Source organism: Rhinopithecus bieti, unplaced genomic scaffold, assembly GCF_001698545.2.
Source record: "Rhinopithecus bieti isolate Rb0 unplaced genomic scaffold, ASM169854v2 scaffold_7438, whole genome shotgun sequence".
Lineage (NCBI taxonomy): Eukaryota > Metazoa > Chordata > Mammalia > Primates > Cercopithecidae > Rhinopithecus > Rhinopithecus bieti.
The window spans coordinates 263,503-279,734 of record NW_016805589.1 but is presented as its reverse complement, the minus strand read 5'-3'; the positions used below and the strand labels follow the sequence as shown (position 1 = coordinate 279,734).

Here is a 16,232-nt window from a genome sequence, read left to right as displayed (position 1 = left end):
CCTTCAGGTCAATCCAAAACAAACAAATTCTTTATCATAAGCTGCAAAGAGAATTCCAGCAAACACAATGAGTTTCACACCCCCAGAAAGTAAAAGTGCATCTTATGAGGACTTACTTTCCTCAGGTAGAGAAAGCTAAGCCAAGCTGGCACTCCTGGGCTGTTAGATGGCAGGTGAGAGCAAAGGCTACTCACAGGCGGGAGCTGCCCCACTCACACAGATCCCTGATCTCATTTGTTTTTTCCTAATAAGGATATGCACACACCTCCCAGGACTGTCATTGCTATGACAACGGCAGAAGTTGAGGTTGAACAGGTTAGTGGAACAGCATGCTTTCTAAATTCTCCAACAAGGCCTGAGGCTGCACTCACTCATGAAATGGAAAAATTCATGTTGACAGTGCTCCTAAATAGATTCCGAAAAACTTAAGGATCATGCTTTCTTTCTGGGAAAGGATCAGAGATGGAGTCTCCATGGAGTCTTTCTATGGGGAGTTGGTTTTGTCAGAGAGGTAAGAATCCTTGAGACAATTAAGATTATAAATCCCCATATAAAACTAGGGCACATAAACTGTGTCCATTTTCCACAGAGTAAAGAGATGTGGCAAATCAGGGCAAAACTAATCCCCTAAGGAAACAAAGAGACAGGCACTTTGAAAAAACCTTCTCTATAGCAGATTCTTCCCACAGAGAATACTCAGAACAACCTGGGTCTAAATTTTGAAGCTGAAGGATAGACTCATACCTTGAAAATCATTTAAAATAGCTATTGTTTACTAAACCCTTATTGTTCTTCAGATTCTGCAATGTGTGTGCATTATCTTATCTAATTTTTGCAAGAACCCTATAAGGTACACACCACTATTCTCCCCATTTTATAGAGAAAGAAACTGAGAATCAGGAAATTTAAGTAATGTTCCCAGGAACATACAATTACTGAGTGGTAGAGGTAGAATTCAGAAAGCGTCACTGACTCCCAAGCTTGAGCTCTTAACAATTATCTCTTGGGCATGGGAAAAGGCCCCCTTCTTCTCACAAGAACCATAAACAGATGGCTTCCGTGCATGGATTCTCAGCCTGTAATGATATAAGACAACCTCAGGAATATTGACCTTAGACCAGTTCTTAAACTTTAGAGTAGTTTGGCATCACATGGAAGGCTTTTTAAAACATAGACTGCTGGGTCCTATTCCTGAGAATGCCTTTCTTTCTTTTTTCTTTTTTTCTTTTTCTTTTCTTTTCTCTCTTTTTTTTTTTTTTTTGAGATGGAGTCTCACTCTGTCGTCCAGGTTGGAGTGCAGTGGTGCAATCTCAGCTCACTGCAACCTCCACCTCCAGGTTTCAAGCAATTCTCCTGCCTCAGCCTCCCGAGTAGCTGGGATTACAAGCACCTGCCACCACGCCCAGCTGATTTTTGTAATTTTAGTAGAGACGGGGTTTCGCCATGTTGGCCAGGCTGATCTTGAACTCCTGACCTCAAGTGATCTGCCCACCTTGGCCTCCCAAAGTGCTGGGATTACAGGCATGAGCCACCACACCCAGCCTCCATCCTGAGAATTTCTGATTCATTAGACTAGGACAGAGCCTAAGAATCTGCATTACTAACAAGTTTCTGGGTATTGTTGGTATTGCTGCTCCTTTGAGAACCATTGTCTAAACCAAGGTTCTCCAACTAAGCCTCATTGCCTTAGTGGCTTCCCCTACCTAACTAATCTTCCACTGTTTAGTCTCAGATCCCCTGGGGTCTTGAGAAACTATAATGTTATCTTCTGCAGTGCTGTGTGTTTTGAAATTTTCTGAACTTTTCTGAAAATAGTGAGCATCTCCCACTCTAAAACTAATGTACTGTTGCCTTAGGTAAGGCCTGAGAACCCCTGAAATGTAGAAAGAGGAGCTGGAAGAACCAATGACAGATAACAAAGTAGCCTGGCCCACTGAAGCCAGACCAGTTCCCTCACAGGCAGGGGCAGTCCTTTTATAACCTCTGGGATTGCCTCTAGGAACTGATCACAAGAGGGCATTCATTAAAACCACTTCAGGGCATTCGTATTCCTGAAGTTAAAAAGAGCTGTAACATGAGCGACTGGCCCTTTAATGTCCCTCCCCACCCCCAAACACATTCCTCTATCTGAAGAAGAGGCTACAACCATATTCCCTGCATTGCCGATTTAGCTAATTTTCTCTCTCTGCTCAGTCTCAAGGGAAGCTGAAAGGAAATAAGAAAGCCTGTGGTCCAGGTCTGCTCACACAGAGGGGAGGCTAGAGAAAGGGGCCAGTAATCAGGATTAACCAATTTAATGCCTGACTTGTTTATCCCGCAGAAAACATCACTTGGTGATGCCCTTGTTGATCCCTTCAGAGTGTGGCATCTTTATCTTAGGCTTTTGCAGACTGTGAAAATAAATGAACAGTTTCTCAACAAAGCAAAAGAATTCATCAGTGAGGCCAGGCACAGGGGCTCACGCCTGTAATCCCAGCACTTTGGGAGGCCAAGGTGAGTGGATCACGAGGTCAGGAGATTGAGACCATCCTGGCTAACATGGTGAAACCCATCTCTACTAAAAAATTAAGTGTTGGTAGAGACACAAAATATGTCTGGTAGAAACACAAAAAATTAGCCAGGTTTGGTGGCACACGCCTGTAGTCCCAGCTACTCAGGAGGCTGAGGCAGGAGAATCCCTTGAACCCAGGAGGCAGTGGTTGCTGTGAGCCGATACCGTGCCACTGCACTCCAGCCTGGGGGACAGAGTAAGACTCTGTCTCAAAAAAAAAAAAATAGACATTTATTAACTATATGTCAAGCACTATGCTCAGTTGTTTTTTCTCCTTTAGTTCTCATGGTAACTCAATAAAACAGGTGTTATTATTATTGCTACACCCAATTTACAGAAAGGGTAATTAAGAAAATATGAATTCAGGCAGTTTGTCTATGCTCACTCAGCAAGTAATTCAACTCAAATCTGACTCGAAATCATAATCTTAATCTTTATGCCATATTCCCTCCAAGCAGTGCAGAACATATATTGAGTCTTAAAAGCCTAAAAGTACCAGAAAGACGGGGAGAAAGTAGAGAATCCCTTTAACTTTACATCATTGATGCAGAGGTATGTATTGAAAAGTATGATTAGGTTGCCACGGAGTAGCTGGAAGATGTAAGCCCTATCCAGCATAGTCCATGAAGACTGTGACTCATGTGTCAGCAGCCAGGCACAGTTCTGGATAAAATGGGTTATACAAGAGGGGCTGGGACAGTAAAAAAGGGAACAATGGAGATTCCCTCCTCTATCTCTGTAAAAAAGATAGGTTCTTAACATTTTTTGAATCTGAAAGAGGAACCCGGCCAGATGTATGAAATATCAATACATGGTTCCTGTTCCACATTTGCCTAGGAATACACACCAACCAGCATCACCACTGGGAGGGAGAATGTATTCAAAGTTAGTTTTTGGCTCACCAGGTCGACCTACAATACCTCCATAAAAGCAAGAAAAACTGAAACAAAGGCAGGGTAGAAAGTCATGATTTCATGTGGCTTCTTTGGGAAATTCTCACCTTCCCAGATGCCTCCATATCTTGCAACACTTGGCAATCTAAAACCACTTCCTCCTCTATCACGTCTTCACTCCGTCATTGGCATTGAGGGTATAGATTTGTCAATGAACTATTTTATGTTCTTCCCCTTGCAATCTGGCAATATTAGCTCTCTAATGAATTGCTTCAACTTGTATATTTTTTGGACAAATGTGACTTTTAGTTGAATTGTGCAACATCCATAAATAGCAAATCCTGGCTGATTAGAATCAATGAACGCCCTTAGAGTTGCCAGCAAAAAATGGGCCCTTAGCTGCATGTTACTTAATAATTTGAAAGACATCTGATTATTTTTGGGAAAAAACCTTTTACACACACATTCTATGTCATCTGTTATGTATGTAGATATGTATTTGAACTTGAATGGATTCTTGCAAGCCAGCCGTCTTATGAATATAAGTGCCAGATATACTTGGATTTGAAACTAAACACATTTGGGTTTGAATCCTACCCTCTGCCACTTACAAGCTATGTGAACTTGGGTACATTGCTTAATCTCTCTGTCTCTCCAGTTTCTCATACGTAGAATAGATATAATAAATCCCTTGCAAGCTTGGCTTAAAGAATAAATGAGAACACACATAGAATGTACTTGGCACAGTGTCGAGGCGTATTATGGCTTAATAATTAGTAACTACTATTATCATCATGATGTTCTATTAATAGAGGATTAGAGTAGACATATTTTGTGTCTCTACCAACACTTAATCTTCCCTTTCTGAAAACTGCCACAGCTATGGGCCTCCAAAGCCATATTTCTATTACATGACCCTGCTTTAGTGATAGGGCAAGAATAAGGATACCAAGGAAATGTGAGTTTAAGCAATTTTCCTATACTCACCCAGTCATTAGGTTTTTTACACAACTTGGCAGGTTCTCTTTGCTGAAAGTGTGGATTAGGAAATGGTCCCTATTATCCCTCTAAACTAAGAAATTGTGAGGCGATCATGTTTGGCAACATGCATGCCAAGGCACTAAAAGTCATCTGCAGAATGTTGTTGATGTGCAGAGAGAAGCAGATTAACTTTGACTTGAACTCAAAACAATGCTTTGGTTCTGATAACTTTCCACTTCCATGAGAAACCATCTTTCTTCCTTCCTTCCTTCCTTCCTTCCTTCCTTCCTTCCTTCCTTCCTTCTTTCCTTCCTTCCTTTTCTTTCTTTCCTACTTTTTCTCTTTCTTTCCTTACTACTTTGGGTGGGTTTCCATAGTCTTCAACCAAAAGATCTTTGTTAACAGTGTCATCTCTGTGCATAAGGCCACCAGATCTTCTTGGCATGTCTTGGATGGCCTAAGCATTTGAAAGGTACCTGATTTAAACAAACAAATCCCAAAAACTTCATACACACACACACACACACACGCACACTTGTCTTATGTTATCCTTTTTCAACTCCTGAAGAGCATTAGGTATAAAATCAAAATAATCATATATGTAAGGAAATCATGTATGTACGGAAAAAAGGGAAGAACAAAAAGATAAAAGAAAAAGAGCCATCAACATTCTTGATCTTACAAAAACAGGTCATCTGATCACTTTCTAGAACCCAAGAAAGAATGGAGAGACCCCCAGCTCTTTACCTGGTGTTGCACTGGATACTGTTGGCCACTGCTGATCAGGCCCTCCTGGACCAGCCCGTAGAATGCCAGCCTCCTCTAGGTGCACAGAGCTGAATAAATACACAGACCCAGATAACGGTTAGATCATAAATGCTTTCCCAGCTCTTCTTCCACCCTCAGAAATTGCTTACATCTATGAAGACAGGGCTGCAGCTAACACATTCTGCTCATGCTTGAACTGAAGCAATTACTGCTGAGCAGTCACCCTGCATAAACTGCAGAAGCACTGCTGACTTACTTACTGCTTGCTATACTATTCCAGGAATACACATGTTCTATCTTTATGGCAATTTTGTTTCTTATTAACGCCATGTGGTGCTCACTAAATCTAACAGGAAGCCCACCAGAGGACTAAGCCATTTTAACATCTCGATGCTGAAGCAGATGAGGAGGGCTTGTTCTCAAAAGCTCCAAGACTCTCTTGTAGGTTCTCTTGTTCAAGGGTTCTCTATTCTAAAGAAGAAAACACACTAAAATTATTTTCCGATAATTGGAGTATTGTTCCAATTTGGCTATCCAATTAATTCTTAACCTTATTTTCTATTTTACTCTTTCTATATCTTTTAGGCGTAGATGACCCACCCTGTATTTCCTGAGACTAGAGAAACCTGATCACCACCACTCACAGATCTCAGTTCAGAAGAGATTAATTCAGCATAAAACATTGCTGGGAGTGAGATACAAACTGGGAGACCTTTAGAGGCAAGCAGAGATAGAACATAAACTGTTCAAGAGAAAAGAGAACATGGTGCAGTATTCATTTATGTATGTCTAATGCTAACACATATTAATCTCTCAAATATTTGTTGGATGGATGAATGAATGAATGAATGAATGAATGAATGATGGAAGGAAGGAAGGAAGAAAGGAAGGAAGAAATAAGTGGGATCCTAAGAGAAAATGTCCAAGAAAACCCTCATCAAAATTAGAGGACCCTTTAATTTAATTTAATTTAATTTAATTTTGAGACAAAGCCTCACTCTGTCACTCAGGCTGGAGTACAGTGGTGCCATCTCAGCTCACTGCAACCTTGGCCTCCCAGGTTCAAGCAATTCTCCTGCCTCAGCCTCCCAAGTAGCTGGGACTACAGGCACCCGCCACCATGCCTGGTTCATTTTTGTATTTTTAGTAGAGACAGGGTTTCACCATATTGACCAGTGATCATTTGTTTCTTGGTCCTTCCCATTTGGTTTCCAAAGACATTTGCAAATAATGAATCTTTTATTTGGCCCCATGGCATGGATACTAGATCACCTCCAGAAATAATAGTAGTTAATCAATTACTGTCAGAGAGACAAAGTAGAGAAAGCAAAATTATATTTAATCTGAGTCTTAGACTAATGCTGTTACTCTAGGTTAATTTAAAGTAAGCTAGATTTGGTCTCCAGATATCCAATAAAGGCCCTTTACATGGCTCATCCTCTGAAGAACCCATGTCATTGATGACAATAAGATAGCAACAGATGGGAAAGATGAGGAGACTCTAATAGGCATGAACATGAACAACAACAGCAATCAGTTATTGAAGGTAATAGGATGTAATAGTCAATGTGAGATTAAAAAAAAAACAAGGTAGACAACATGTATGTAAATACATTGCACAATGTCCCCAAGTCTCAAAGCATGAGTATTAATTACTGTTTTTAAAGGAGGAAAAGAAAGCATAGGTAGAGAGTGATGAAGGAGGTTGAGATTACTTCCCTGTAGAAATTTTGATGGGAGAAAATATACAGCGGCCTGTTTCTGTGATTTTACAGAGGACTCTATATTCCAGCACTTGATAAGCATTTGGCACTGACCATTTGCAATCTTTCAAGGAATAGACACAGGGACAAAAAAATTGCATTTTCCTGGCAAAGTACCTGAAGCTTTTCAGTTTTGACAGCTGCTTCTGGTCTATGAAGACGCACATTATCTGAGCCATACCAAGTTAAGGTTACTTCTGAGTGAACGAGGAGGAAAATACATACCTGTGCATGCCTGCTCTCAGGGAGGCAGAGTAACGCCAGTCAGGGTTGGGCTGTCGTGGCTGCAAAATCACAAAGAGAGTTTTCTGTTAAAATGACAAGACAATGTTCTCCCAGGGATGCTGTTAATTGATTAGCTACTCCTTAAATATTTCCAGGGATCTAAAAAAATTATTGAATGAGCTATTTCATGTGTAACTCTATGATAATATCTATATACATAGCACTTTAGAAGAAAATTAGTTCATCAGGGTCCTCACACAGATTAGATACCCTGGAAGACCAGATTTAATAATCTTGTAAAGGCCAGCTTTGGCTTTGCCTTGTCCAATACACGTCTGTGTTCTTAAAACACTACGGGAAGAACAGTCTGTTTTGAGAAAGGAAAAGCTTTCATTGCTTTTGCCCTCAAGTGCCCCATTCCCAATTCAGTATTACAGCTATAACAGGGCACATGGCTACACAAGTTCTGCTGGCCTGGCTGGACTGCAGAGGACTGCAATCTGCTGCTGGCTTTGCAGACTGCAGCATATTTGACCCAGGGCGGATGTGCCCAGTCATAACCCCAGCAACTGATAACAGCCTCTTTGCTGATTAAAGAGGGATAGTAGGGAGAGGAAAACAAACTACTGCAGAGTTTGACCTTGCTTTGCTACCTAATCCTTTTCATAAACTTGTACTTGTTCCTGCTCCTTCATGAGTGCTTTCCCTCCTCACTGAATCACTGTTCACTAAGCTCTGATTGTTTAACAGGGAGTAGCTGAAATCCAAGAAAAACCTGCTATATTTTGCAACAGTTGTGTATTGGAAAGATCTGTTGCCCTCTCTCTATAAACTGTCAGTCTGAAGGGGGAGAACAAAGAGGAAAATATGGGCACCCAAAGACTTAAAGACTGTTGGGGGAGTTACGCGCTGGTTAGAAGCTACTCAGAAATCACTGGGACATCATCAGTCACCATCACTGTCTTATATCAGTAAGCAAAAATGTCACTGTGAAAAACTTGTGACACTCCTCTAGATGTGTTTTCATGGGTGGAGATTCAGGTGGCCCTGTCACTGAATATTGAGGTATAGTTGAATGAAAAAGTGGGGGATAAAAGTTGTATTTTGTATTTTCCTCTACATTATACTTACCATATTTGGTAGAAACAAAGCCATAGTAATATCAATAGACCATTCCAACCTGCCAATAATTCTTATTCCTATCATTCATATAGTTCCTTCAAGGGATGCAAAGTATTTAATAAATATATTTCTTCATAACACCCAGGAGAGAAATGATCACCATCTCAATTTTCAGACAGATTTGTGAATAGCTACATGACATTCGGTATTCAGAGAATTAGCCAAAGTCAAGGCCCAGAAAAACTTACAACTCCGGGACAATTTACCTCAATGGTCCTCACACACTTACTGCTCTCTCTATTCTACCAATCTGCTAGCAAGAAATGCATATGCAAGCTGCTTCCTCCTTTGTTTTCAAGTTCACAGAATGCTATGGATATTCCATATAACATAGCATAAAATTATCTACAGACCAAAGGAGTTTCCATTATCTACTAGCAGTGTTAGAGGGAACAAGAGAAAATGTTTGCAAATCATTTTATAAACCTGGAAATATGACTGAAATACTTTTTATCAATCAATCATCATCACCATCTCTCCCCTCGCCATCAGGAGCACTATCGTTAGCTTGTCAGCTGAGAGAACCTTTCTTCAAGAAAGACTGTAACATCTGCTGAGAAATGTTGCCAATTTTTCTATGATTGGGTAACATTCATGATGAAAATTGCTGCAACTTGATCTTTGGAATGAAATCATCAAACTCATTTTGCTGAAAGGCACAGTTCTAGCAGGAATGACCAGGAAACTCAGTTCATTATACAATCTCACTTCCCCAATGACACATTTAATTTGTCATGCTGCTATTTTCTATACTAGTCCATCAGCAACAACATCCTTCTCAGATTCATTTGCCAGAATCACAGTAAGATTTCTTTTTTTTTTTTTTTTTTTTTTTTTCTTTGAGGCGGAGTCTCGCTCTGTCGCCCGGACTGGAGTGCAGTGGCCGGATCTCAGCTCACTGCAAACTCCGCCTCCCGGGTTTGCGCCATTCTCCCGCCTCAGCCTCCCGAGTAGCTGGGACTACAGGCGCTTGCCACCTCGCCCGGCTAGTTTTGTATTTTAGTAGAGACGGAGTTTCACTGTGTTAGCCAGGATGGTCTCGATCTCCTGACCTCGTGATCCGCCCATCTCGGCCTCCCAAAGTGCTGGGATTACAGGCTTGAGCCACCGCGCCCGGCCATCACAGTAAGATTTCTTATGGCAGTAAGATCAGGCAGGGAAAAAGAAAGGAAGAAAGCATATAATATGTTTTAAGTAGCTACACAGTACTAGATTTTGTACTTTATTACATACTGTTGCATGTATCCTAATTCTTTGTCAGTAAACTCTATGAAAGGGATTATATCTGTTTTACTCATTAGACACATGCATATCTTCAGATATTCATAAAAGCATAGCTATATAGTCAGAGTCTAGCAGGCTTCTGGCATTTGGGAGGTTTTTAAAATGTGTTTAAATAAATGAACTATAATGCAAAGTCAACATTATTGTACTTAAATTGCAAAAATGAGACATCTGAACTTTAGAGAGATTAAATTACTTGCCTGATTGCTGAGTTCAGCTGACAGTCATGTTTAGGTCCCCTTAACACAAAAGTCTGTGTTTTACTTCATTTATTTATTTATTTATTCATTTATTTATTTATTTTTGAGACAGGGTCATACTCTGCCATTTAGGCTGGTGTGCAGTGGTGTGATCTCGGCTCCCTGCAACCTCTGCCTCCAGGGTTCAAGCAATTCTTCTTCCTCAGTCTCCCTAGAAGCTGGGATTACAGGCACCTACCACCGTACCTGGCTAAATTTTGAATTTTTAGTAGAGATGGGGTTTCACCATGTTGGCCAGGCTGGTCTTGAACACCTGACCTCAGGCAATCCACCCTCCTTGGCCTCCCATAGTGCTGGGATTACAGGCTTCAGCCACTATGCCCAGCCAAAAGTCTGTGTTTTAAATACATTTACATGAAATGACATACATTTTTCTTCTTTCTCTTTTTTACTTCTGAGTTTCCAGGATATTGATTTAAAACAACACAAAACTAAAAGTAAAAAAAATCTACATGAGTTTCATTCAGAACTTGATTAAACTTGGAAAAATTCAAGTTGAAAGGTTGACTACTGATATATCTGACACAGTAAGACATATATTACTATCACAATTTCAATCATAGTTGAAATAACTGTGATTGTTTAGTTCTTTAATACTTAGATGGTACCTCCCAGGACTATGCTTACTTTCTATTGGTAAAGAATTCCAATATGTCCTATTGCTTCAAAGGTTAGTCTTTTGGTAGAATAATAGTCACAAAACTCCATATGTAGAAAAATTCAGTTAGGTAGTCCATATGGGTGATGTAGTATTACTGAAGAATAAGAATACACTTCAGTTCCTATTAAAATTATAAAAAAGATTTAATTTACCTTGTAATGATATTATTTGTGATTTATAACATAGGATATTTGAGCTACGGAAGGATGAATCACCGCTTCTAAGATTTAAAGTAAAATAAGTTTAAAATATCCTATTTTATTAATAAACTCACACAACTATTCAATGAAATAATATGCTATCTTCGTACCATGGAAATCCATGTGGAAGACATCAATAAATTGCCCTCTGGGACATAAGACTGCATATAATATCTCCTTTTCCTTCCTAATAGAACTCTATTAAGAATATATCCACTGCAGATTTTTCATAGTGCTATTTTGTGAACATTGATATAAACTGATAGGCAGAATTCCAAGATGGCCCCAAGATCCCTATATTCTGGTGTGCACACCCTGAATAATCTCCAAGACTGTGATTGTGATGGATCTTATTCCCATGATTACATTATGTTATGTAGCACAGTTGGCTTTAAGAAAGGCAGATCATCCAGATGAGACTGACATAATCACATGAGCTCTTTAAATCTGGGTCTAGAGGTCAGAGACAGAAATCAGAGAGATCTGAAGCATAAGACGGATTCCATGTGAGGGAAGATTCTCCAGTGCCAGCCCTAAAGATGGAGCAGACCACGGGACAGGAGTCCTGAGTCCTTAGTTCTCTAGGAACTGAGAGTGATCCCAGGCCAATAGTAAGTAGGAAAACAGAGATCTCAGTCCCCAAGCAACTGGATTCTGCAATCTGAATGAGCTCGATAGTGGATTCTTACTAAGAGCCTGCAAAAGAGAACACAGCCCAGCTGTGTTCATTTCAGCCTTGAGAATACCTGAGCAGACAACTCAGCCACATGGTACAGGACTGTGACATAACAAATAGATGGTGTTTTAAAACAATTACTTGTGGTAATTTGTTACAAAGCACCAGAAAAGGGATACATAGACTGTTGCTCATTAAGGCAAAAGGGAATATAACATTCAAAATAATCATTATGTTGCATATTGGTCTTCTAGTATTTCAAAATGAGGGCTGGGTGCAGTGGCTCACACCTGTAATCCCAGCACTTTGGGAAGCCAAGGCGGAGAGAGATCACTTGAGGTCAGGAGCTTGAGACCAGCCTGACCAACATGGTGAAACCCAAAAATACAAAATTAGCCAGGCATGGTGGCGCATGCCTGTAATCTCAGCTACTTGGGAGGCTGAGGCAGGAGAATCGCTTGAACTCTGGAGGCAGCGGTTGCAGTGAGCCAAGATCATGCCATTGCACTCCAGCCTGGGCAACAAGAGCAAAACTCCGTCTCAAAAAACTAAACTAAAATAAAACAAAAAGGTCATAAATTTGAGAATTCTGGGTGGAATACTTTCCTCTGAATGTAGTCATTTAAAATCCTAATTTACAGGAGCAGGAAAGTAAAATAAACATAAATTTAGAACATACCTAATGGGTTCCAGTACAACAGAAAGTGCTAGGTCTGTTTAGTTCTGGATGCATAGCCTGCCAGCACAGCAGCTACTCTCTCACTCACAGTCATACCTCCTCAGAGCCCAGAGTTCTGACCCTGGAAGGCCAGAAAGGAACTGATGGTGCTTATAAGACAAGGAACTAAGATTTCTCTTTACCTTTGCAATGCTGGATATTCCTTTGCATTTGTCAAGTTAAAATTCTTGAAAGAAAAACCCTTGTATAATTTTCAGGTTAGCAGATTTAAAACAAAAGAATCCTCTTGACCTTTGATTTTCGAAGTCATGGTTATAGATTATACTGCTCCAAATATTATACGAATAAGCTAAATTTATAGTCATATTATCATGCACAAAACATTGATCCAGGTGAAGTTCTGTAAAAGCCACATTTAAAGAAACCTGTAAAACGCCATCATATTCAGCTAAACCTCTGGGTTTGGTGACAGGAGTCGTTCCTCAAACATTTGCAAATTGACATTATTCTGACCTCTCATTGAGAGCAAAAATTGGTAGGCAACCAAGGTAAGTATCTAGAACTGACTTTGCTATTCTGTCAAGTAGACAGCATGCCAGTAGGCAATGTATAATATGCCAGGCTGTGTCCCTGCAGAGTGTTCTGAGTTAGACCAGATGCCCATGTGATGGCTCACTCCTGGGTCAGAAGGAAACAGTAGGCCAATGACATTCAAGCTACAATGAATAGATTTCTTCTTCAGTCAGAATGTGTACCAGATAAAGAGACAGAGAAGAGCTCAGCCATAATTCCATCTGGCTCAGCAGTCTGTAGAAAAACTGAGGAAGGAGGTAATTGAAATAAATTATTGTATCTTCAGACCAAAGAAAATAAACTTTTTCTCAGAAGAACAGTCCTATGACCGATATGAAGTTTGCAAACTAAAACAGCCCCAGTCATTATAAAGTGACTACCAGAGGATTAAAAACTGGAGTGGAAGTTCATAGATATGATTTCTTTGTCTATTCTGACCATTGTACAATTTTTATAAATTCACTACCACATCACTTTACACTGAGTGTAAACTCTGTTCCAGGATAGAGTCATCAGTTAGAAAAGTCAGTGCTGGGGGAAATAAACTGAAAGAAAAATTAACTCTTTCAGGTCACTATATCTGGAATTAGGGTGAATATGCACACATAGTGGCAGAAATAACTGAAGGTTTGGTGACTACACATTGCTTTAAAATAAGTGAAAGTGAATGCAAACTTAACTCATCTCTGCTACTCTTTTGTAATTTGTACATGTTGTGCCAACTGGGCCCACTGATACGTTATTGGACAAATCTACTAGAGCACTCAAAGTGACTCATTAGCAATCACAACACCACGACCACAAAAGCACAGAATCTACCTTAAGATTTGGTTTCCTTTGCCGGGCATGGTGGCTCACACCTGTAATCCCAGCACTTTGGGAGGCCAAGGCAGGTAGATCACAAGGTCAAGAGATCGAGACCATCCTGGCCAACATGGTGAAACCCCATCTCTACTAAAATACAAAATTAGCAGGGCGTAGTGGCACGTGCCTGTAATCTCAGCTACTCAGGAGGCTGAGGCAGGAGAATCGCTTTAACCCAGGAGGTGGAGGTTGCAGTGAGCCAGGATTACGTCACTGCACTCCAGCCTGGCAACAGAGTGAGACTCCATTTCAAAAAAAAAAAAATTTTTTTTGGTTTCTTTTTATGGAGACTCTGAAGGGAGTGCCAACCAAATTCAGTATCAAGTTCAGAAATTTCCAAAGAGAAATTCTGCCCTATTGCCAAATAGTTACTTCAGAATCCTCACTGCATAAGTGATTCATGAAATGAGCTCACTGGGGGTAAAATCTACCAGCAGATTAGAGTCTGGGGTTAAATGCTGATGTTTAATGAGCAACAAGAGAAAAATCAGTGAAATAATAGAAACAAAAGATCTTAACAGGCTTTGCCAATAGTGAAGCAAATAAATAAATACAAATATATTAACGGCATGTGCAACATAGTGAGACCCCATCTCTTCCAGAAAACAAAAACAACAACAACACTAAAAACTAGCCAGACACAGTGGCGCACATCTATGGTCCAAGCTACTCAGGAGGCTGAGGTGTGAGGAATGCTTGAGTCCAGGAGGTCAAGGCTGCAGTAAGCCATATTCATGCCACTATACTCCAGCCTGGGTGACAGGCCAAGACTCTGTCTCAAAAAAAAAAAAAATAGTAGTAACTCACTGATAGGCCCATTTGTTACCTGCTTCTATGCAAGAAATTACTCTTTCTCCAAAAGCAGTTAATACATATGACTAGGTGAATTAGTGATAGCTTAAATGCCTGAATATCCCATATCAAAGGCAAATATAAACACTGGAACTTCTGTTTACTCATAGCATTGAAAAAAACTTTTTGGAGTCAGATGGATACAACTTAAAATAACACTAGCAATGTGACTGTGTATATTACCTAACCTCCCTGAGCTTATTTCCTCATATGCTAGATTTTAACAAATACTTAATGCATCACTTGCAGGTAATGAAATCATATATATATTCAATATTATAATATTCAATATATTGAATAATCTTGCATATTCAAGATTCAATAATATGAGATATATGTGTATATATATGTATGATATACATATATCTATATAGTAGGATGGTTAGTGAGTACAAATTCCCTTACTCTTCCTCTCTAATTCCCATCTACTTTTAATGTAGGCACATGGTACCAATTGTACCCCAGGACTCTCCTGCCATCTGTAGTAACCAGGTAGGAAAAAAAGAAAGCTCAACATGGGAATTTAACAGGTTGATCTGGCAATGACGACTTTTAGAACTGAGTGACTTTTGTTCCCATCTTGCCACACTATAACAGTGTGACTCACTCTCTCCCTATAATTACAAAAATTTCTGGAGCTGTAGATCTTGGGGCTCTTCACTGGATTTCCAAAAGTGACTGGCAGAAATTTGCCTTTATTAAAAATCATGCATTTTCCTGGCAAAATCTCCCCAAAGGAAGCAATTTCTGAAATAATTTTCACCCTAGATTAAATGTTTGTGTATGAAAGTACATATTAACATACAGGTCAGTGTAAGACAGAAATAGTTTATATATCAAATTGCCCCAAGCTTTAAGTCAGGAGAGGGAGGGTAACAGTGTCTTTCCTCTGAGCTTCCGGCTCACAGCTGGTGGCAAAGCTGAGCCTGGCCTGACTTGTTCATGCCTCTTTACCACCTACAGCCCACCCCAATCCCAAAGGGCTTCATGGGAATTTGTTAAGCAAATGTCTACAGCAACCTTATTTAAAGCTAAACCCTTTTAATGCTACGATCTAAAAAATTCTGGAAACTCTTTGATTTTTTCCCCCATTTTTCTTAATCTGCAATCCGCCTCCTGTGGTTACTCAGCATTGACTAACACCAGGCACTTCTGATAAATGAATAAATCTATCAGAAATGTCAATGAGAAAAATCTACTCTTAATCAGGAATGGGAACTTTTGTGCCTGTGCATTAAATTCCTCAAGATTACCATGAACTTGAAATGCGACAATATGGACATTATTAAAAATACAGCAATATGTCAATGAAAATATATTGCAAAAAATAGGGGAGAGACAAATATTGTTCACACATTGTATAGTAGCTCTAAAAGCCCTTTCTACAAAGTAGATATTTGGAAAGGTAACAATTCATCACTATTAATGGGATAAAATTTTGGCTTTTGAAATCAAAGTTTTAAGTATCACAAAGCATATCTCCGTTATTTCAAGCATACATGTGTAGACAAACACACCACAGAAACACACACACATAATCATGTACTTTCTAATAATTTATGTACATTCTTCATAATAATAAACAAGCTGGCCTTATATCTACCTAAAACTCAAAACTAGTACATATACTAACACCTGACTGTACACCTTACTGTAGGGTAAGTCATCCACTTTCCAAGCCAGCCTTTTGAAGCTATAGCAAATCAAATTTTAGATCCAGAAAATGAATGTATGCTTTGGAAGTACTGTCATTTAACTTAAAGACATGAAGGACTTGAAAAGGCTACTTTACATCTCATCAAAACCATAGAAACTGTCAA

The 16,232-nt window shown here is 39.6% G+C and overlaps 2 protein-coding genes across 2 annotated transcripts in view; both read right to left on the bottom strand.

Annotated features, from left to right (window-relative positions):
* The window catches only part of LOC108530157 (uncharacterized), a 234,641-nt gene that overhangs the window by 24,591 nt on the left and 193,818 nt on the right, over window positions 1–16,232 (bottom strand). Inside the window, 2 exon segments of the mRNA XM_017872859.1 lie at window positions 5,173–5,261; window positions 7,182–7,240. Coding sequence (XP_017728348.1) covers window positions 5,173–5,261; window positions 7,182–7,240 — 148 coding nt within the window.
* Window positions 7,182–16,232, bottom strand: part of LOC108530149 (protocadherin alpha-10-like) — a 127,404-nt gene continuing 118,353 nt past the window's right edge. Inside the window, 1 exon segment of the mRNA XM_017872855.1 lies at window positions 7,182–7,240. The gene's annotated coding sequence lies outside the window, so the exon portion shown is untranslated.